This window comes from Aplysia californica, unplaced genomic scaffold (assembly GCF_000002075.1).
Source record: "Aplysia californica isolate F4 #8 unplaced genomic scaffold, AplCal3.0 scaffold00016, whole genome shotgun sequence".
Lineage (NCBI taxonomy): Eukaryota > Metazoa > Mollusca > Gastropoda > Aplysiida > Aplysiidae > Aplysia > Aplysia californica.
Genome location: NW_004797286.1, coordinates 2344060 through 2367216, shown reverse-complemented (window position 1 = coordinate 2367216; position 23157 = coordinate 2344060). Strand labels below are relative to the sequence as shown.

The 23157-nt window shown below is 37.9% G+C and overlaps 1 protein-coding gene across 1 annotated transcript; it reads right to left on the bottom strand.

Annotated features, from left to right (window-relative positions):
* Window positions 1-8373: 8373 nt before the first annotated feature.
* Window positions 8374-21905, bottom strand: LOC101851166 (cytosolic iron-sulfur assembly component 2A). The gene is made up of 6 exons (XM_005090426.3): window positions 21866-21905; window positions 21170-21306; window positions 14620-14784; window positions 10590-10639; window positions 10019-10064; window positions 8374-9000 (listed from the first exon to the last, which is right to left on the bottom strand). The coding sequence occupies exons 2-6, from the start codon at window positions 21237-21239 to the stop codon at window positions 8900-8902; spliced, it is 432 nt and encodes a 143-aa protein (XP_005090483.1). The 5' UTR covers window positions 21240-21306; window positions 21866-21905; the 3' UTR covers window positions 8374-8899.
* Between the last annotated feature and the right edge of the window lie 1252 nt (window positions 21906-23157).

The window sequence follows — 23157 nt, the reverse complement described above, 5'->3', positions numbered from 1 at the left end:
TTTTGCTTGGCAAATGCGGCTTTTAATTTCGGTGTGACATCTACCATCTGATGATATAATGGTCCCCAAATATTTAATCTGCTTCGTACTTTGTATTAAAAACTATATTATATCGCAGGTATGTTTATTGTTTCACATCTTACAGTCATGTGCAGAATGGCAAGTCTGCTCTTTGACTAGTATATATGCAATATATGCACGTATACTGTTGCTATGTGAATGTGTTTTTGTACCGGGTTTGGAGAATTTGCTTTAGCTATATTATATATTACGGCTTTCGAACTTCCTATTGTGTTATATTTTCGATCTGTCCTTTATTCGTTTAAGTTTAAAAATCAAGGGACAACTGTGAACTTAAGTGCCCAATGATCATATTTTAACTTTTTATACGGCTGAAATTTTAAATAATAATTTTAATTTTATTGTGTAACATTTGAATCTTTTCCAAGTGCACATTTGATCTGAAAACAAAAACTCCTAAAACCTGGTAACTGATTACGTCTTTTATTATCCTAAGTGTTATTAACAATTTCACCAGTAGGCCTACTAAATGGGCCATATCCTTAAGAATGGATAGGGGCATTGTACTTCTAAAAAATACCTTTTGTATTTTTTAAGAGCGACTTGATCTATTGTTGAAGTCAACACTAGAGCACTAGATAAGAGACAAAAGCCTTCCTCTCTCCTGTGTGGAATTATGTGCCATAATAAGTAAATGCATTATGATTAGGACATAGATCTAGAGGTAAATGAATGATCATCTGTGATACAAATCAAAACGAATTGTGTTTTCTTTACTGCATAAGCAGCAAACAAAATGCATGCTTGCTGAATTCCATAAGATTAAGAAAAATGAGAAAAGGTTAGCCTGGTTCTCCTCAACAATCAAATCTTTCCCACAATTGAACTAGGGCAGGCCAAACTTTTCAATAGTAAGTCTGAAGCCAGGAGTAGCCTACCAGACTGAGATGCCCAATACTCACAATATGTGTGTGTGTGTGTGTGTGTGTGTGTGTGTGTGTGTGTGTGTGTGTGTTAAAAATAGTGTCATGCAGAAATTGAATTTTGTGTCAATTCCAATATTTCTTTAGAAGGCCAGTTTCTGTTATGCAGTCTCTTGTTCAGGTTTGGTTTTTTTCCAGATTAAATTTGCACATTAGAAATTCAAATGCCCTATAGAAAGGTTAAATAACCCCTTAGAAATCCAAGATTAATATCCATAATATGACGTCATAAAAATTCAAACGTTATAAGAGTAAGCCTAATACATTTAAATGTAAGCATTGAAATTGTAAATGCAACACATAATACATTCAAGTAAGTGCCCCGTAGGAATCTAAAATGTAAATGTATAGTTAAATAATGTAGCAGAAATAGCAGGCTACAAGTACAAGCGAAAAGCCTTAGCGCCACTCCGCCGACGCCAGTATGAGTTTTCTGAGTAAGCATCTGGTCTCTTACTTCAGAAAGCCTTTGTTATAAAGTATGTTTCTTCCAAACCGAGAAAGCGTTCTCAGTGATGTTAAGAAAAAGTGAGAAGAGAAGAAGATGTTAGTCTGAACCCATTTGGTAGGTTTTTGTATTCAAAACCAACCTGTGTACAGGGGCGCTGTCGTATGTAGGGTATTTTTCGTTGTGGGGATTGTTGGAAAGGTTTTCGATAGCTTTGAGAAATTGGTTGAAACTTTCTGTTTTTTAAACTATTTGTGATACATGTATAAATATAGAGAGAGATATATTTTTTTTCAAAACACAACGTATTTTTTATAATCCGATGTTGCTGTAACATTGTAAAGCGCTTTGAGCCTCTGTACTTTAATCGAGACTTAGCGGTATATATGCCAAAGTATTACTGTACATGTATTATCATCGTTATCATTAAAACTTTGACTGTCATCCCCCTTTTCATAAGTCGTGAAAGACCAGGCCACCCTCGATATCGACATTAATAAATGCCATCGTAAGGTTTAGTCATCTCCTACCTGGCACCTCTGGAACAGCACGTTGACCACGACGTGCTCTTCCTCTGGTTCTCTTTGTCTATAGGTTGACTCCAGCCTCATTGATGAAGACAGTTCTGTGTTATGAAGAAACTGCCAAATAATGTTTTGCACCAGTCATACTGCATTACATTGATGTCAAGCTGCTATAGATCTAGACCTACCATAATTTCTGTCTGTGAGAGGGAATCCCCGTGAGAGAATCCTCCAATTTCTCTAAATTGAGCAATGACTGTGTGTGTTTGTGTGTATGTGTGTAACTGTGTGTGTATGTGTGTGTGTGTTACTATTACAAAGTACTCTCTTCTAACTAATCTTCGGCCCCTGGATGACCTTATTACGTTGCAAGTGCCATAAAACTCCAACTAAAACAAAGGATATTGCTTATGCCTTTATGGTCGTTCAGGCAGAAGGGTTAAAACTCAGACGGCCGCTGGATCGGGAAAGTAAAGTAACCTGCTTGTGGTCATCGAGGTGCACCTTGCAGTTTGGTAACCTTGCCCGCATGTCGTCGTTTCGGGCCAGGACTGCAATGTCGGTCGTTCCCGTGATAACCAATGTTTGTATTTCTGTCCCCGTCGTCTTATGAAAGAAAAATTCAGAAATTATGCAAACAGGGACCAAAAATGTTAAATTATGCGATTCTGTTAATTTTAACAAAGAATGATAAAAGAAAATAATCAAAAAGTATGCAAAAAATAATCAAATTTTGCTAAATTAAGCGGGATGCATGAAACCACGGGGACAGGTATTTGTAGTCCAGATGATCATGCAAGACACGTTTCATTTTGTCGTTTACCCTTCCTTTCCTCTCAACCCCCCCCCCCCCCCCCCCCCCCCCACAATCCCCTTTCTATGTGCGTGTGTAAGGCGGCGCAAAATCATTTGCTGCTGCTCTGTGGATGATTCGGTAAACACTGGTCCAAAACAGACCAAATGGAAGAAATGGTCATCTTTCTTGTATGATTCATACAAGAGGATTTTGTCTGCTTCGTCATCATCATCCGGTGCCTTGCCGACTGGCGTGGGCGACCATGGACCTCCACTTCACCCTGTCCTTCGCTGCAGCAATGGTGTCTGTTGTTCTTGCTGCTCCCAACCATGTTGTCATCTTGTCCAGTATCTTTTCCCTCTGTCTGCCTCTGCTTCTCTTTCCACCAAACTTTCCTGTTGTGACAATATTCTTTAATGCTTCTTTCCGCATTGCGTGTCCGAAGAAATTTGCCTGTCGTTTTCTTATATTCGTGATAATTTGTTTTCTATAATTTGCTTCAACCAGGACTTCTTCGTTTGTTTTTTTTAGCTGTCCATGGGATACGTAGCATGCGTCTTATGAACCACAACTCTGTCGCTACAATTGTTCTTTCCAGCTGTTTATTGATTGTCCACGCTTCGCACCCGTATAATAGGATTGGCTCGATGTAACTTTTCAGTTCTCTTTTCCTCGTTTCCAGTGACAGATTGATGTTTGTTATTATCTGTTTCATCTTGTGGAAGGTTGTTTTTGCTTGGCAAATGCGGCTTTTAATTTCGGTGTGACATCTACCATCTGATGATATAATGGTCCCCAAATATTTAATCTGCTTCGTACTTTGTATTAAAAACTATATTATATCGCAGGTATGTTTATTGTTTCACATCTTACAGTCATGTGCAGAATGGCAAGTCTGCTCTTTGACTAGTATATATGCAATATATGCACGTATACTGTTGCTATGTGAATGTGTTTTTGTACCGGGTTTGGAGAATTTGCTTTAGCTATATTATATATTACGGCTTTCGAACTTCCTATTGTGTTATATTTTCGATCTGTCCTTTATTCGTTTAAGTTTAAAAATCAAGGGACAACTGTGAACTTAAGTGCCCAATGATCATATTTTAACTTTTTATACGGCTGAAATTTTAAATAATAATTTTAATTTTATTGTGTAACATTTGAATCTTTTCCAAGTGCACATTTGATCTGAAAACAAAAACTCCTAAAACCTGGTAACTGATTACGTCTTTTATTATCCAAAGTGTTATTAACAATTTCACCAGTAGGCCTACTAAATGGGCCATATCCTTAAGAATGGATAGGGGCATTGTACTTCTAAAAAATACCTTTTGTATTTTTTAAGAGCGACTTGATCTATTGTTGAAGTCAACACTAGAGCACTAGATAAGAGACAAAAGCCTTCCTCTCTCCTGTGTGGAATTATGTGCCATAATAAGTAAATGCATTATGATTAGGACATAGATCTAGAGGTAAATGAATGATCATCTGTGATACAAATCAAAACGAATTGTGTTTTCTTTACAGCATAAGCAGCAAACAAAATGCATGCTTGCTGAATTCCATAAGATTAAGAAAAATGAGAAAAGGTTAGCCTGGTTCTCCTCAACAATCAAATCTTTCCCACAATTGAACTAGGGCAGGCCAAACTTTTCAATAGTAAGTCTGAAGCCAGGAGTAGCCTACCAGACTGAGATGCCCAATACTCACAATATGAATTAAAATTAAGCAACTGAGTATGCAAAAATAAACATGTAAAAAAAACTCACATCAACATCAAAACAGACACTAATTCTCTTTCAGGTCTTGGCTGAATTTTTTATTTTTTATTATTGCCAGTATAATACAAATTCTGAATATCAGCCCTCGAGGGGTCAAAGTAAAAAACTAAGATATTGCAGTTTGTGAAACATTTGCTTCAACATTTTCTCATCAGTTAACTTTTTTTAAACACAAATCAAACAGTCATTACTTCATATACAATGTATACAGTCATCAACATAAAGGAATAAACCTGCTAATACATATACAAACAGACACACACACACACACACACACACACACACACACATATATATATACATAATATACACACAAACACACACATAGACTTTTTCGTAACTGCAGAGACACTTCCAAGCAACAGATAATCAATATAAGCACACGAAAGCAATAGAATGTTCATACTAATTCAGCTGCTTTTGCAAAAACCAACAGACTGGAAAATATATCACAGTACAGTTCAACTATGTTTCCAGATTGCTGGTATTATTATAACGTTTATAATTACTCTAACAAGCAGAGCACACGTCTCACAACCTGTACAGTTCTCATATCCAACTTCACAAACTGACATAACTCTGATTTTGATTCATATTTGAACACCATACGCACTACCATTTCATGTCAGATTACTCAAAATCACAGAAACTAAAAAGAAAGGGTAAGAAACCAAACTATTCATAATGACCATTATGTACAGGAAGGTAAAACCTTTTCAAACTGTTTAATTAAAAAGTTGGAGGGAAAAAAAGCATTCAAGATATGTAGGCCTATTACATGTATTATATGACGAGGTAAAAGCAAGTTGCGCCCCTTTCAACACAATAGCTTTCTCTTAGTCTCCAGAGAAGGCAGCGATAAACTATTCTATTACAAGCCAAAGATGTTATCCCTTTTCCTCTGATCACTCGCTCAAACAATGCTTTCTTCACATTTTCGACGTTTTTAACAGCTCTCTCAAGATGCCTTAGAAGTAAGAGATATATCCAGGCTCAATACAACAGGCTGGCACAAAGAGGGGAAAAAAATTTTTTTTTTTATTATGGGTTTGCTAACAGATATATCACGTGGATATTCTGTCCTGGGCACTCTGGAGTGAAAAGGCAATGAGGAGGCTGATAGGCCAGCAGGCAGTGCTGTGGTTGATGGTGAGGTGAAATTTGACAAAGGAGAAGTGTTGAAGACCCTGGAGAAAAAGTTGCGGGATGAAGAAGACAGCAGAACACCACGCAATCATTAGGATGCGGGAAATGGGGATAGAGAGGGGAGAAGGAAGAAATGAACGATTATCTGGAAAGGAAAACGATCAGTATGGATACCTTGCGGGCTTGGTGCTGGGGGGAACTGAGCACTTATGGACCTGTTCGGTGTGCAATGACGTTGTTGCCCAGGACAGGTAATACAGGTAACAGATATAATGATAATCTTCAAAGGCTTGCCTATCACCAACACAGTAACAATACCTTACATACGTCACTATGGTCTGTGATACAACTAACGTCTGTACAAGGGGCAGTTATCATTGACTGTGATGTGCACTCTGTACTGTCTTCATTCTTTCCCCTTAAAAATCTTGTCCACAATTTAGATGACTGACTGCGTGAAGCGCATTTTATGTTGGCTCAGAGACATGATAATGAGGCTATACTAATACTGTATGTGTCTTTGAACCTGAGCAGATGAAAGATAGGCACTTTATTGTTGATTTGTTCTTTTTTATCTACTATTATAAAAATCATTACAACTGAAGACTAAAGTAATTCAGAACAAACATTTATATAATTATGTTTTTCATTTTTCCACGTCCCGGTCATAATGAAAAAAATGGATACTAAAGATGAAAGACTAAAAAGAAACGGCACAGCAGTGGCGAGTTCTTGCTCAGATCTCTGACAACATTGAGGTACAGTAACGTTAAAAAAAAAAATATTCTAATCACAGATGCTCATGCACTTCAATAGATATAAAAAAAGCACAGATGCAGAACCAATACCAAGACCAAAAGTCTAGGAAAAATCTTTGTCCTTGCAACAAAAGCAAATATTTCAAGAAACAAAGTTTACAAAAGTCATTTTTTCAAAGGAAGAATCTTTTTAAAGGCCATGAAAATCTAGTAGGCCTACATGCACTTTTCCTCATTAAAACAATTCCAGTAACAATAAATCACAGTAGCTGTTTTGGAAACAACATACAAGCAGATGTGAATGTAATATTAGCAAACACAAAATGCTTTCATCAAACTCATAAAATGGAGCTAAAAGTCTTAATTTCTTACACTCCTACTTTCAATGTATATTATCATAAACTTATTTGTAATGCCTACAAAATATGTGTAGCAAATGACATTTAGTTAGTCTAGTGACAACAACCACTCTTCACTGAGATCTTGCCAGGAGTGACATCGTGTAAGACAGAATCTATAAATATGAGATATTATATTTACATACCATGGAACAAGTATTGCATCTCAGAAAGATTGATGGAACAGGTAACAATGTAGATCATTTTTGTAGAGCCTACTCCTCTGTGAACACAGCTCTAGAAGCTTTACATAAAACCAAATACAAGTACCCATAACTGAAAAAAATAATATTTAGTCATATTCACAGACTGAAGAAATGGGGCATACGAACACAAAACACACACACACACACACACACACACAAAAACACACACTTAATCATAAACACACACACACACACACACACACACACACACACACACACACACACACACACACACACACACACACACACACACGTATACACACCTTCTCTCTCATCACACATGCACACAAATACATCATGGATTGAGCCATACAAATTCTAGTGTTGTACTACAATGCAATCCTGTAGTTCAACAAAAATACATAACTATAAATAAATACACAGTCACGAGAGAGAAAACTTGTGGGGCGAGCGAACAGCAGGAGATCTTCAGAGGAAGAACCCCCTTCAAGCAAGACTTTCGGCCCTAAGTTCCTGACACTCTAATGGGGCGGGCCACACTCAGGTCAGATATCTTGAACAAACTGAATTAGGAATTTAGACATTACAAACAGCATTCAAAAGTGCACAGTTATACAAAGTATCATACTTACACATACCATTCCTTACATTTTGATGTTTCATTTGAAAGATGCCTTTCATCCCAGATCCCTTTCATCCCATTTTGACATAGAAAGCTCAACTCGCTTTGTTTGAGCGCCCTAAAGAGACTGCTCGTTTTGAGCACTTTCACAGGTTAAAAAATCAACTTGATTTGAGCACTAAGTTTTTTCCTATATATATAGTATATAGTAGCCTTAATATTTCGTGGAACGATTATAAAGTTACCTATTCCAAGTATTAATATCCAAAGTAAGAAAAACTTCCTAGACCAGTAAAAGGATGGATCAGAGAGTTGTTTCAGAAAACCACAAATTGCCAAAGCCCGAGTGATTTTCAAGAACATCAGCCTGAAAGAATGGAGCAGCTGGAGTGTTTAGAAAGATCATGCTACAAGATGTGGCCTGTCTATCTGTGAATAGTTTTTACCAAGTTTATTCAGTCTTCATTTTAGTCACATTTTCAAGCAAACAGAGGTCGAACGACAAGTCATTATCTTGATGAGTCTGTCTGCTGAGCAGTTCAGTATAAGAAGGTGTGTAAAGACCTCGTCATTTGTCATTTCATTTTCACTTGCTTTGGAACCTTGGATGGCATCTGTTTGATTTCAAATTATTTGTGAAAAATCAGCCTGGGCAATATTTTTCATGCTGGAATCGCATTGATCGTTATTCCAGTATTAAAAAGAACTAACAACCCACCCAAAAAAAAACCAAAAAAAAACAACTAAACAGTAATAGTATTTCTCCTGCTTTCATCACAAATTGTTTCATAAAATCAAACAAGTGTCATTCAAGGCTCCAAAGCAAGTAAAAATGAAATTACAACATTGAACTGCTCAGCAAATTCCTTTTCACCTCTCAGATCTGACCACAGATACCTGTGCATCTTGATTAATTGCTTTCGGTGAAGTACCGAGAAAATATTAAGGGAGACAGAAACAGAGACTTGCCTATTCATGCAATATATTTCTTTTATAACAAACCACTTCAGAAAATTCTGAAAAACACCAAGTCCTCATTCTAAGGACACATGGCACTGATGAATATCGAGACAAAAATTAATTTCAAAGATTTCTCCAGGTTTTAAAAAGACAACTGCAGGCAGACTAAGACTTGGAGATGTCTTTTCTTCTCCATATGTCTTAAAACATCAATGTCCTTTCTTCTCTGCATTGCCTTCGGATACTTTTATGAGAGAAACAAATCTCCAGATAGCACTCATTCTTAGTGACTTTACATTTCCTCATTCTCAATGCATTCTTTGACCAGAGTCTGCAGATTGGGGTTCTCCATGGCAGCTGAGATTCTCTCTTTATCATTTATCTGTTTGTTGACTGAAAAAAAAAATGAAAAAAGAATGGTGAAAAAAAAAGAAAAAAGAATGGTGAAAAAAACAAAACAGAAGCAACAAAATGAACTGATTGCAATAAGAATTTAAAACTTATTCAAAGTAGAAGAAGTAGCTGTAGCAGTGAACAGCTCAGAAATCTTTGAATAAATATTGTCATTACAGCTTTCGTTCCTGCTTGGGTTATCCTATGTGATATGATGCTGTGGAATCAGGCATAATATTGAGTTATTGGTTTAATCTTAAAGCCTGTTTATTTGTCTTGCTTCCAATTTAAAAAAACACCCATCAATCTCCAATAGAAATTCAATATTTGCAACTGAAGGAGATAGGGATCACCTCATGTCAGAGATAAAATTAGCCAGAAAATGGCTGGCAAAGTATGGTGACTGCCAAAGCTCTAGTGTCCTTGAAAACTGCAAATTTACATTTTTTGTGCCTTTGATTAAAGTTTTTCAATAAAATTTACACTGAAATGTGTTTTTAAATGGTCATGATAAAAAGAACTGAACCCTAAAAAAAAAAAAAAATCCAATAAAAATTGCCCTGCAGATGGAAAAAATGTCAGTTTCTTCTATTTCAGAATAATTTTGACAAGCGCCTGATTTTACCATGATACAACACATATATGTCAAAAAAGTCTTGTACCTGCAGCTACAGCTCAAGGTTTTAATCTTTTACAATTCTAAACATGATAAAGAAAATAGAAGTACCTCTCTCAGAATGAAAGGAGAAAAAAATTAATAAAATCATGCCTACATGATTGAATAGCGGCCTAATCATTTAAACAATCAAGGTAGTCTTTCAAACAAATAGAAGTGAAATCTGCAACTGCAAGTGAAAGTTATAATTTGAGTCATTTGGCAAAATATTAAAACTCAGAAAATATCACATGAAGACTAGTAATATGTAATTTTTATATGGTAGCAGAAGCAAAAAACAAACAGCAACCAAGATGGAAATAAAAATGTAACAAAAAACTAGAAAATACCAGGCATTCTTACTTTCATCAGCAGTATCATGAGTCCCCTCTTTGATGAAGATATCAACCTGTTTAAAAAGATTTGTTTTTTAATTTTCTAAAAAATCAGAGAGCTTAGGGAGAGAAGAAAATTCAGAGCTTTGAACTGCAAACTTCCTCAATTAAAAAATAATATACATTAATAAAATATATGGTGTATTTGCAAAAAATTATGTCAAAAAAGCTTATTAGATCTAGTGCAGTTCTATTATTTATAGAAGAAAAAAATACACACAAAATTCTTTACAAAAACAATTTCAATGTTAAGTAGAATTTATAGATGGATGTACTGTTGAGGTACAGCTACTTTTCAGTACACACCCACAACAGTTACTTGCCCTCCCAGAGGCTGATCTTAACAAAGTCATTAGAATAAATGGCACCATTTTTGAAAACTTCATATCAAGTCAAACTTTTAAAAATAAAATCATAACAAAATTCACATAAACAAAAGCAAGCTAGTTGTCTGATAATAGGACTTGAATAACATATGTTAAGGAATAGATTCAATGACGACATGGCAAGACAGAAAAAAAACAAATTAAAATCCTTACCTTGAGCTTCTGTGGTAAACATTTATCCAGTTTTGACCTCATTGTTAACCCTGTAAATAGGAGGATTTTTTATAAAAAGATAGGAGTCAAAACTGTCCAAGGCAGATACCCACTGTAGGAGAGAAAACTGATTGTCTTAGACAGGTAGGTGTCTTTGACAGTGTCATTGTAATAGCTAAAAAATGCAAAATGGGAAATGGTCCTTTGTACTGGTGATTGTCTTGGTCAGGGGGTCATTACAGCAGGTTCGACTATCTTTTTATAAGCGTTGGTAGTCTAGTGATTACACTACTGGACTCATAATCGTGAGGTTGCAGGTTCGGGAATTAGAGTCAGAGGCCCAACGATGCGTCTTTGGGAAAGGCACTTCACACGAATTTTCCTCACTTCACCCAGGTGGGAATGTGAATTTTCCTCACTTCACCCAGTTGGGAATAGGTACTAGGCCATAGACAACGAAAGATCTTGTCAGTATGTTAGTCTTTTAGTGCCTATAAATGTCAGTTTGCACTGTATAGTTCCCAGGAAGTTGAGATTGTTTCAGAATGCCATCAGGTCTGCAAGGGTAATACTATAGATTGTAAAGCGTATAGAGCTTGCTGTAGAGCAGGAATTTGAACTTTACAAATGCTATCTATTACTATTACACCTCCAGAATAGTAAAGGGAAAAACGGATGGACCCAAAAATCAAAAAGCAAAATCGAGAGCATCATGACGTAGCAGATCTGCACTTGTGGGAGAAAAAGGCACTGAATAAATCAAATAAACAATATGATCTTATATCCTGAACATTTAATGTGAAGATCAAACTGCTTTAGAATGTTATGATGGCAGCTGACATGCTTGAGGGGTAAACTGCAATTTCAGTTTTGAAATACAATGCATCTCATAACAAGACAAGTACTATAGCCTATCTATTGCAAAAATGTATTATTTACAAGTTGCATAGCGTCCAAACTTGAGCACTGCTCAAATAACATAAAAAGCCTATATTTAGATACCAAAATGGAAATCTACTACAACTGCCATACATCACAACAATTAAATACATTTTATTCGTCCACTTTAGTTCTAACGATATAAAAAACATTTTTGATTATGCCCTACAACATTCCCAAGCCATCCTTTCTTTAAAAGCTGTTATATGAAGCCATGAAGTTCCAAAGTGGTGGGTAGAATAGATTGGCTACATTGACCACATGAATTTGACACAAGAATGATTCATGGGCATTTCTTTTTCACATTTTTCAGTTGGGTCCTAATTCAAGCAAATGGAAATACAATGTGTCTGAAAAAAGGACCCTTTCAAAGGGCGACAACTCTGCCAACTTTACAACAACATCAACAAAACTGCCGTCGTAAGGGAAAACGACGAATGGTCCTGCGCAGGTAGCGAGGCAAATTTTTCAGGAGAGGCAAAAACTGTTTTCACTTTATAACTCTTCTATTTTTCACTCTTTTAAGCTGTAATTCACCAAGTATCTGATTGGGGTGCTCATAATGCAGTTTCTAAAGTTTGAATGGTTTAGGTTAAAAAGTAGCAAAGTTATTCGACATTCGTCGTTCTCCCTTACACTGCGCACCCGCAGGTGAGCCTTGCGATGTACGCGAAAACGACGAATGGTACGGTTAGTCGTTCTCCCTTACACTCTTGAACGTTTATGGGAGTAGGCGATGGTCAGTTGTGACGCATTATTGACAGTAATGACTGTGTACTGGTTACTACAAATAAAAATAAAACGTATACAAACTAGCTATCATTTTACGTATAAAGTTAGGTGTTTGTTTTATCCCAACTGTAACTCGGTAAACGTCCTTCGTTTGCCTTCCTCGCTTGGTTAAATACTACAGTCAGCGTACAAATCAGATGAGCGCACATTTTCAACAGCTTGATTTAAAACTGTCTCATTCGGAACAAAAGTTTGACCTCCATGATATCTCTTTATTGTATTCTCTTCAGAAGCGAGTTTTACGTTTATTTTCGCTAATTGCAAAATTTTCCCTGCACGACCAAAGGGATCAACAATGTTACAATGTCAATAATACGATCAGATCATTGCAAAGTCAAACTTTCTCGTAAAAAATGTAACAATCTGACAAGACTGTATCACAAACGCTTTCGGGAGAGGTAATGTGACGCTTTGTATTTAATAAAGGATTCAGTTGATCGGAAAACATACCACAAAGTAGAGATCGACAAGGACAGTTTGAATCTGCAAGACATTATTATACTCGATCGAAACGTCCATCAAGTCATAAAAAATCGTAAAGCAAGTGTCGCCACAATACGTCCACTTTTTAAGTTGGACAAAGAAATTTACTCTCATAAGGCAGTGTCATTAATTGCTTGGTAATTCTATGAAAGGATGTCGACCAGTGACACGTGCTAGACAAATTGCGGCACTATAACCATCGTTGGGATTTGATATGTCAAATGACTGGACAGCAAACTAACATGACGTTAGTCTGTGAACATCTGGCGGACACTAATATGCAGTGCAAACAAATTTCTCCCTTAATACTTTTTTGACCCTCCCATTCCCACCCCTTTCCCCCTGTTCCCATCCGTTTTCCCCTCTCTCCCGCCTGCTCTTCTCAACTCACACAATCAGCATAGGCCTAATACCTGAAGACAGAAAGACACACTAAGTGATACATTCTTATAAACCTGGTCGACGGTACTCCGGGGGAGGGGGTGGTGCTGTGTTTGTTTGAAAAAAATCTTTTTTTGTTTGTACTGACGCAACAGTGACCAATTGTCATTCGTCACCCATGCCAAATTTGCCCAACGGCAGAGACCAGGGGACAATGCTTAACAAGCAGTGATCCTTGACCGATCGACCATTCGTCGTTCTCCATTACACTGAGCTCTGGCTCGGAGCTCGCCAGTGTACAGGAAAACGACGAACTCTCAATTACACAACAACGGATTAGGACAGGACAAAAATTTTTACACCTTCAGATGCAGATTTAAATACTCTATGAAATATATAAAAATGCAAAAATCAAAAAATTTTGACCATTCGTCGTTTTCCCTTACGACGGCAGAAAACTTCGAGCAAATAAAATTCAACAAAGAGGACATTAAACTGTATCAGTATGAAGAAAGCCATTTCACATGTTAGAGAAATATCAGGTTTTTTTAATTTCAACTAAAATTAGATTAAACACAAAACTTGACTTTTTAAAAGCATTTAGCTACACTACAATGGTATGATCAACTGATCCATTCTAGCTTCAGGACGAGGACCATGAAATCATGACCGTCAGTTACATCTGCTGATCAACATTAAATCACATTATATCTTACTGTGCTGAGGAATTTTAGGAAAAATTTGGGGAGAAGAAGGTCGAAGAGCACACCTTATACATTAAGAGTGGCCTTAAATGGTTGCAAAAAAGGTTTGGGAAATGACTTACAAGCTGTACTGTAAGCTTACAAATGAATGGTCATCGGATTCCCTCTACTGGAACCCCCTAAGTATTTCTTTGAGTTTTTCTGACAATCTACGGAAACAACTCCCGAACAATTGAACAGTTGAAATTTAATATTGAACAAGACGTCTAAAGAATCGACAAAGAAACATGCCACATGGTTATTAAAAATGAGCAGTGGTAGGTCTATATTCAAGCATGTCAGGAGAGAAATTATAGTCAACACCTGGATCATACAAATTAAATAGCTACCCCTTTCCCTGAGTTTATTTGGCAATGTCAATTTTATATAAATTTGTTCTTCAATACACAAATGGTTGATTTTTTAAGAAGTTGCAAAGTCTTGCATTTTACTTAATTTTGGTGCGGGGGTGTTTAATGTCAACTTAATATTTTTCAAAAACATAAATTGATTTTCTTCAAATTGACAAGTGTGACGTTCCTGGTTTTGAATTTACTTACTGAAGTTAAGGTCCTCTTTTTTTGGACACCCGGTATCTACCATACACTAGATAGAAATGTTTCAAAGCAAAGTGTAATTTCAACCCAGAGAATTTCAGAACATATGTTCCAGTCATATTAAAGAAAACAAACCTATTATTGACGCAAGGCTGCAGTGAGGCACTGTGGGCACAAACTCAATGTTCACCAGGAACTGGCCATTTTCCAGCCTCTTTGCTTGAACCCCTTCTTCTGATATCACATTCAGCTCTTCCAGTGTTTCCGGCTTCTCGGGGTCTCGGATGCAGCTGATTAGGTCTGAAATTTTGAATCACAAAGAAAAGAAAGATAAAAAAGTAAGCTACAAAGAGATGAGAAGCAACCCCAATTCAATTAACATAACCATAGCAAAAAATTTCATACCTATGTGAACAAACAAAAAGCTCACCCATTTTAATAAGACAAAAAACAGAACTAGTAACAGGACTACAATTAGCCAGAGAAAGTGAACATACATACTTCACAGTTTAGAGGAAACATCTCTCCAATCACTACTGTCAATGTAATGTTACCTGATTCATACCAACCAAAACTGCTACAACTAGATAATAATAATAATAGATAGCATTTGTATAGCGCATAACCCCGCTCGAAAGCAAGCTCTATGCGCTTTACACTATATTATTACCCCAGCAGACCATAGAACACTCAGAAACATTCTCAGCTTCCCGGGAAGCATACAGTGCAAGCTGCGGATTTCACGCGCTCAAACACTAACAAACTCACAAGATCTTTCACTGTCTATAGCTGGGTACCCATTCCCACCTGGGTGAAGTGAGGAAAATTCGTGTAAAGTGCCTTTCCCAAGGACACAACGTCAGGTCCCTGACAGGATTCGAACCCACAACCTTACGGTTGCGAGTCCGAGAGCCTAACCACTAGGCCACCGACGCCACTGATAACTCATAACATTATAATGAGGAAGCACAGGTAATATTATTACACTTATAACTGTGCAAATTATCAAATTATCCCAATCTGGATCCAATTACAAAACCTAGACTAAGACAATTTTACTGTACAATTAAGAACTGATATCTCAAACATATCAGGGGTGGAAAAATGTTTTTGACAAATCTGTAGCTATATTATTAGTATTATATCTACTCATATTCAGTTCATGTCCTATCATCACATTATCACTCTGCGCCCCTTGGGGACTCATTCATGTAGTTTCATTTGTCTGTGTGATCATTCATCATTTCATTCCGTTCTACATCACTGTCTTGAGTCTTCCATTTCATTTCAGTTGATGTTGTCATCACTTGTACCCTCGTTGAATCATTAAAATTCACTGACATTATCCGACAAGGGAATGAGTCATTTCTTATGACGACATCAAAGCAGCTTTGTTAGCTTTTCCGTTTATACCTGAATCCCCCATTTTCCTGTACGTATATCCGCCGCTTGTTGCTTCGTCGTATTTTGGATAAATTTTTACACTTACTCAATCTTTACACGGTTTAGATTACGCAGCGGCAGATATGTTCCTCTAAAAACAAAGAAAGAAAGATATAAAAGAAGTTTTTCACCATCTAGCATAAGCCTATTGTCAGAATAAACATAGATGTGTATTGGTCTTTAGAGTATGTATAGAATCTAATAAAGCTCCAAAGGTCTTGTAATTAAATTCCTGCATGTGGTTGAATGATGCATCTGATATGATAAGATGTACATTGTCGGCTTTATTTCTCTTTTCATATTGAATTTTAATGTGAGTAATATGTAATTAAAATTTTTTATGTATACCTGCATGTGTTTTTACGGTCCAGTACAGCTCTGGGATAATAAAGTATTATCTTATCTTATCTTACCGTGAATTCAATTTTTGCGTATATATTCAGGTTATCTGTGCTCGACAGTATACTGACTGTGCAATCTACTAAATATGATATTTTAGCTTATCATAAATATTTCCCTAACTCAACTAACTGGCCTTAACCCATGCCTCACCCTAACTAGTGGAATCCCTTGACCACAACAAGAAGCCATCGACTACAACAGTCCATAAATTACAATTGTTCAGTTCAGCTTCGAATCAAATCAACATTTCCATCATATTCACTTCAGTCAAACCTCATTGTACCACCTCCTGTTGTACCACCACACCCCCTTACCACCAGGTTTTGCCAATGTACGAAAAGCATCCCCTAAACATAGTATTTGTGCCTTCATACCGCCATCCACCAGTCTCAGATACGGTCCTGAAAATTTACCCAGTCGTACCGCCAGCAAACTGGTCGCCAGATAGTACACAGTGTTCAGTAGGGCCTACAAACTAGGCTACACATGGCGTACGGCACATCCACTATCCACTCAGTGGTTGCTTGACAATCTTTCACACACAATAAGTATCAAAGAGCTAGGCCTAGCTTTCGATCAAGCGCTTTTCGCCAATTTGCTCCCTCCTCACTCATCCCACTTCCCCACCTTTGCCTTGTAGATTTCAAGCAATATGGAGAGATCTAGATTTACAGTGATGTTGTGCAGAGAGTATAAAATATATTCTTAGTAATTCAGAATCAAATTTCACTCCCTGCACGAGTCCGACTAGATTTAAATAAAATATACTAAATTTGACGGGCTGATTATGAAAATGCTAGATCTATTATTTTCAGGCCTTGGTCAATTTCTCAAAATTAAAAATTGGAATTAAATTTTTAAGCGGCCTTGAGAAACTTTGAAGGAACCCCGTCATCTCTGCACCCTGGCAAACATCTGGCACCGCCAGATATCAGCCCAATAACTTACAGTAGTTACAGGCTGGCTTACTGGCTTTTGTTAAGTGAAGACTTGAGGTGACAGAGCAGCTCGAAGGGAGATTAAAACTCATTATTAATCTAATGATTGGTAAACGAGTTCTCCTGATGTTGGGTATTCTGTGCTACATTAACAGAAGACATAAAAACCTTGTTGTACTGCCAACCCCACTGTACCGTCAAAGTTCATGCTCGTCCCAAAGTAGGTACCTAGTATTGACTGTAATTTATAAAAGCAAGTGGCTATTCTCCGGCGCCGCGCCGGTCAATAGATCGGAAGCTATTCTCCGGCGTCACGCTGGTAATTAACAATCTATTGATCGGCGTGACATCAAGGCTCACAAGCGCCTCCCATATAATATTATAGGCCTAAGACTAATTAAATTTTAAATGACTAAAGAGAAAAGTCAAAGTGGCAATAGGCCTACTGGCTGATATAAACAATTACAGTAAAACTGACCTTTTATTTTGACTGCCTCTTGTCCTCCCGTTTCCATCCTTAGATGTGTCCATATGGCTTGACATTTGAAAGCTTGCAATAATACACACAGATTCCACAGTCATTTGCTTTCCTTTCTTTTCTTCTTTTTTTTAAAGCTTTTTGTTTGTTGTTTTGTTTCGGGGGTTTTTTTGTTGCTTTTGTGCTTTTGTGTCGTTTTTTAAAGTTTTTTTATTTTATAGCATTTTTCATGCGTCACAGTTTGCATGTGTCACAAAACCAGAGCCTGGACTTTGGGGAGGATTTTAAGCCTAGGCACTTCATATGTCCCCAACAAAGGCATGAGTCACACCCGATAGAGCTTTCATTTGCCAAATCTGTTGAGCATACTTTACAGGACCATGGCACTGTGGCAGCCACATCATCAAGAGCGCAGCTAGGAATAAGCTCCAGATTGTCCTCAATATCAGAAGCCGTCAATTTGGCACCAGTTCTTAGGTTTTCTTGACCACGATTATTAAGATACCAGTTAAGCATCATGTCTTGCTTTGTCTTTAAATCTTTTCTAGCGAAAGGCAAAACTTGGATGCGTGTTCTCTTCCTGGGAAGTCCAATAGCTGATGTGGCATCTCCCTTAGGCCGAAATCGATGTTATTTACTTTTAGCGGGCAACTTCAGGCCTTGCAATGACGATGATGCATCATCTGTGGTAGACACAGAGTCAAGAGCAGGGTCTGAAATAGAGTGCGGAATAGCAATGGTAGGCCCAGGGTCGAGCGAAGGGTATGCAACTGCAATAGCGTCGGAAGCAGGAGCAACGGTAGGCTCAGAGTCGAGCAAAGGGTCTGCAATAGCGTCCGGACGAGGAGCATTGATTGGCTCAGGGTCCATCGAAGGGTCAGCAATAGCGAAAGGCAAAACTTGGATGCGTGTTCTCTTCCTGGGAAGTCCAATAGCTGATGTGGCAGCTCCCTTAGGCCGACCACGATGTTAACGTTTAGCGGGGAACTTCAGGCCTTGCAGTGACGACGATGCATCGTTTGTGGTAGATACAGGGTCGACAATAGCGTTGGGACGAGGAGCAATGGTAGACTCAGGGTCGACAATAGCGTTGGGACGAGGAGCAATGGTAGACTCAGGGTCGACAATAGCGTTGGGACGAGGAGCAATGGTAGACTCAGGGTCGACAATAGCGTTGGGACGAGGAGCAATGGTAGACTCAGGGTCGACAATAGTGTCAGGACGAGGAGCAATGGTAAACTCAGGGTCGACAATAGCGTCGGGACGAGGAGCAATGGTAGACTCAGGGTCGACAATAGCGTCGGGACGAGGAGCAATGGTAGACTCAGGGTCGAGCAAAGGGTCTGCAATAGTGTTGGGACGAGGAGCATTGGTAGGCTCAGGGTCATCAACAATTTCTAAAATAAGGAAATGTTTTTCTTTTTGGAACACATCTAGCAGCCCATTCATCTGTTCCATCTTCAAATTGAATGTTTCCATGTCCCTTTGGGCCATTATTGTGGCAATTGAGTTGAGAGCAAGATGCGCCTTCTTGTATTTCTGGTTGTGGCCGAGCATTTTTGGTGCTTCTGGTGCTGTCACCTCTGTCACTGAAATTCCTCCTTCTTCTGTCGTCACCTCCATCGAATAGTGGCTGCGTGTCCACCTATGGTGAATCTCATTTAGATGACTATGCTTTGCACTGTATTCTTCCTTGGTTTTAGCCAATTTGCTGGAGGAGATCCAATAGCCTGGTTTTCTGCTCTGATGTTATGTTGGCTTTCGCAGTAGTCATCTCTCGGGCAAATGTCCGTAAAATGTGAAACAGACAAATCTGCATTGTTATCTCTGGCATTTTGAAAACAAGTCTTTCCGTGAAGTCCTTATCCGAAATGGCTATTTTTGTCTCAGTCCACCTGGCATTTTTGTCATAAAGATACAGAAAAACCATTCCATTGTAAGTGCTGGTATCAAGCATGCATCAGAATAACATTGAGTATGTAGATTCTATCTAGCTTGAGATTAGTATTCTTTATATTGCTGTTCATATATATTATGCATGCATGTGCCTGTAAGCCTGTGTGTGTGTGCATGTGTGTGTGTGTGTATGTGTGTGTGAGTGTGTGTGTGTGTATGTATGTGTGTACGTGGTGAAACAACAAACCAATGTGCCAGGTAATGGGCAATAAAGATGTATGTTATCTTATCTTATCTTATTTACACAATTAATTGAACAAAATTATTGAAAATATATCAACTTTGATGTTTTCAATGACTTTCAAAGTTTTTCAGTTAAATACATTTTCAGAGACTTTCAAAGTCTTTGAAACTAACATGCAAAGATAATTTGTTGTCTACCACAGTACAAAGATTTTTATCAAGCATTCAATATCAGCGCTTACCTTGAAAATTTGAATCATTTTACGCAATGTGACCTCATCTTCCTTTGCTACAAGAAAAAAGCATACAGGGTGGGTTTCCATGTTTCCATCAATAATCACAATGGAATAGAGGGGCATGTCCCGGCAACTTACTTTATAGGTAGTGTCCACTAGTAGCACTTCAGGGAATTTTGCAAATACCTCTTTCATCTATTTGTCTTGGAAAAAAATTCCTATAACTTCATCACCACTTCGCGCCACTTCCATTGATACAGACGATAGATTTTCAGACACAAACTGCCTTAATTCTTCCAATTCAGAATTATTTTGAGTGCTACAAGTTGCTCTGAAGATGATGTGGATGTCCTTTAGCAGAACAACCTTATTTGTATCTTCTTCAACGTGGGCCTGTACAAGTTTTTTGTTCGCATCTAGCTTGACCATCTCCCGTACTTTATTTGTTTGCTTTGCGTCCAGACTTCTCTGTGAGGGATAGTGCCTGAATTCCTCTTGGGTACATTCAAGGTTGTGATTTGGGCCGTGATGAGTCACAGTTAGAAAATCTCCATCAAACGATCATAATTTAATGACGAATTCACAGCCGCTCCGAAATGTAGACTGATTTGGGCGTTCACCTGTAGTGGGATGATGCCTGTACTTGCCATTCTTCACAGAGGCAAAGACAATACTTCCATAGACAAGTTCCTCTCTGAAGACTTGATTTTTTTACCTCCTTCTTTAATGCAGTGATTTTTTTACACTCTTTTTTATACAAATTAACAAAGTTTTCACTTTCATACAGTTGGACGACCAAAACAAATGAATAAAGTTACGTTAGACAATTATTTATAGATAAAATATAATGAAAGGTAGACTTACTAGGCCTAGTTATTGTATCTCAAAATCTGCGCAGACAAAATAAATGATTCATTAGTAATACACCAGCGGCGCGACGCCGGAGAATAGCTTCCGATCTATTGACCGGCGCGACGCCGGAGAATAGCTGCCGAGCTATTGACCGGCACGACGCCGGAGAATAGCCACTTGCTTTATAAAAACCTCACCATAAACTGTCTCCTTCAACTCCTTTATTTCAGGGTCACCACTGGCATCTGGGTCAACGTTCACACTCATGCTGCCGATCTCAGCTGTATGTACCTTGGCCTTGAGTGGGGGTAGCCTTTCTTATTCTTATCCACAACTGACAACTGCGCAAAACGGGAAAAAGGGGTCTAAGTGGAGTGGAAGGCTAACTGTGGAGTGAAATCAGAAATCAAAGAGAAGCCGCAGCCACAAGTAGATCTAAGCCACACTCATGACTCGTCACAGTATGCTGAGAATGATTGTAGATCTAGTTAAATTAGTAGCCAAGATCAAGATAGTAAATAGGTCTATTCTATTTAAGTTACACTATCACTACACTCTAGACAATCTTGTAATCTAGAATCTAGACTGAAAATTGCGTCCTAGATTCTAGATTTACCCCTGGGGAGAAAACAGTAAACTAAAAACAATTCGGGGCTCTTTGGAAATTGCCTTCCCATTCCATTGGCTTTACTTTTACTCTTTGGCTTTCTTACTCTTTACTGTTTCTTCATGTAAACAAACGGGAAGGCAATTTCCAAAGAGACCCAAATAATTCAAACTTTATACATTATTCTCAGGGTCTAGTCGTGGTCAGAAATAGAAGACATTATGGTCCAGATCTATTTGTTTATATATGAAAAATAGTATCAATTTTATAGCAACAGCTAACCAACCTGTGAAAGCGAAACTACTGCAAAATGCAAAAGGCAGAAGGCCGAAGGTCAAATAATATTAAAGTAGCGTCCCTTGATTTCTATGACGCTTTTCATAATTTTTATTGAAAAAGAATTACCATTACATACGTACCTAAACTCATTCAGCTTTATCTATTTCATAGTCTATTTCATTCATCTGTTTGTTTTAGTAAGTGTTTTACGGCGCTCGCAACTGCATAAGGCGATATGAGTGCCCAGAACACATTTAAGCATTTTCAATTTGGTAAAAACAATTTTGAATTTTGCCTGAGTGGTGGCCTAAGTCTACTTTTATCGATTTTAGGACCACTCCAAGGGATCTTTAACATGTGCATCTTGTACACACAGGGCCCCCAAGATTTTTTTCACCCTTACCCGAGAAGGCTACAAGTATAGGTGTTCGGTCTTACCTGCCCTTTAAGATCAGGAAAGTGGGTGAAAGACAGCAGAAGGAACCAGGAGTAGCAGTAGATCAAAAGAGTCAGGACCAAGAGACAGGGGGGTTGGGGGGCAAGGAGGAGGCAGCAGAAAGTGGAGATGAAAGCAGATATGACAGATCTGGAATATTATTAAAGAGCAGGAATTAAGGAGGTAAAAGGAAATAAGAGAGAGAAAAGTTTTCCGTCACTGCATGTCAGGTTTCGATCTGGAACCTTTTGAATGAGAAGCAAACACCATAGGCCTATAATATCTAGACCACGAGAGCCTCCACACTATCATCAGTGTGTAGTATACATCCAATGATGCCAGCCTTTATTGAGGCTTTTCATCACTGTTTATTTTTAAGTCTTGGTATAAGCCTCTTTTGACTTTGTGCCTGTTCATTTTATTTCCCTTCCTTCTGAATAGGTTGGGAACTTCCTTCCTCTCTTTTCTATGTCAAGCGTGTTTTCTTTGGAGGATTTTTTAAAATGTAGGTGGTGTTTTTGTTACGCCCATTTCTACACAATTTAGATCATATAGGAAGTGAGACTCAACTCTGCCTGTCAGGGCCAAACCAAGCCTGAGAAGGATATATATATATAGCCTTTTTAAAGTCCCAGAAGACACATACTCAGATCCTTTTCAAGTGGATGCCAAGGGAGAAGTGTGTAACTTCAATCAACAGTGTAAATCTTTTAGAATACCTTCATTTGTTTTCTTTCTTTTTTTATATCCACAGTCCAGATCAGTTCATGAAACAACAGCTGATGATCGCCTCTACATCAATACACAACGTAGCAAGAGACAAACAGTCTACAATGATGCATTTTTTTCCTCATCTTCAAGAT

Coding starts and splice junctions, on each gene's coding strand:
- LOC101851166 (XM_005090426.3), bottom strand. CDS start 21,239: ATGAGTGTGAACGTTGACCCAGATGCCAGTGGTGACCCTGAAATAAAG. Junction 10,640..14,619: donor CAGCCTTGCGTCAATAATAG/GTTTGTTTTCTT, acceptor TCCTATTTACAG/GGTTAACAATGAGGTCAAAA. Junction 9,001..10,018: donor TCATGATACTGCTGATGAAA/GTAAGAATGCCT, acceptor TTTTTTTTTCAG/TCAACAAACAGATAAATGAT.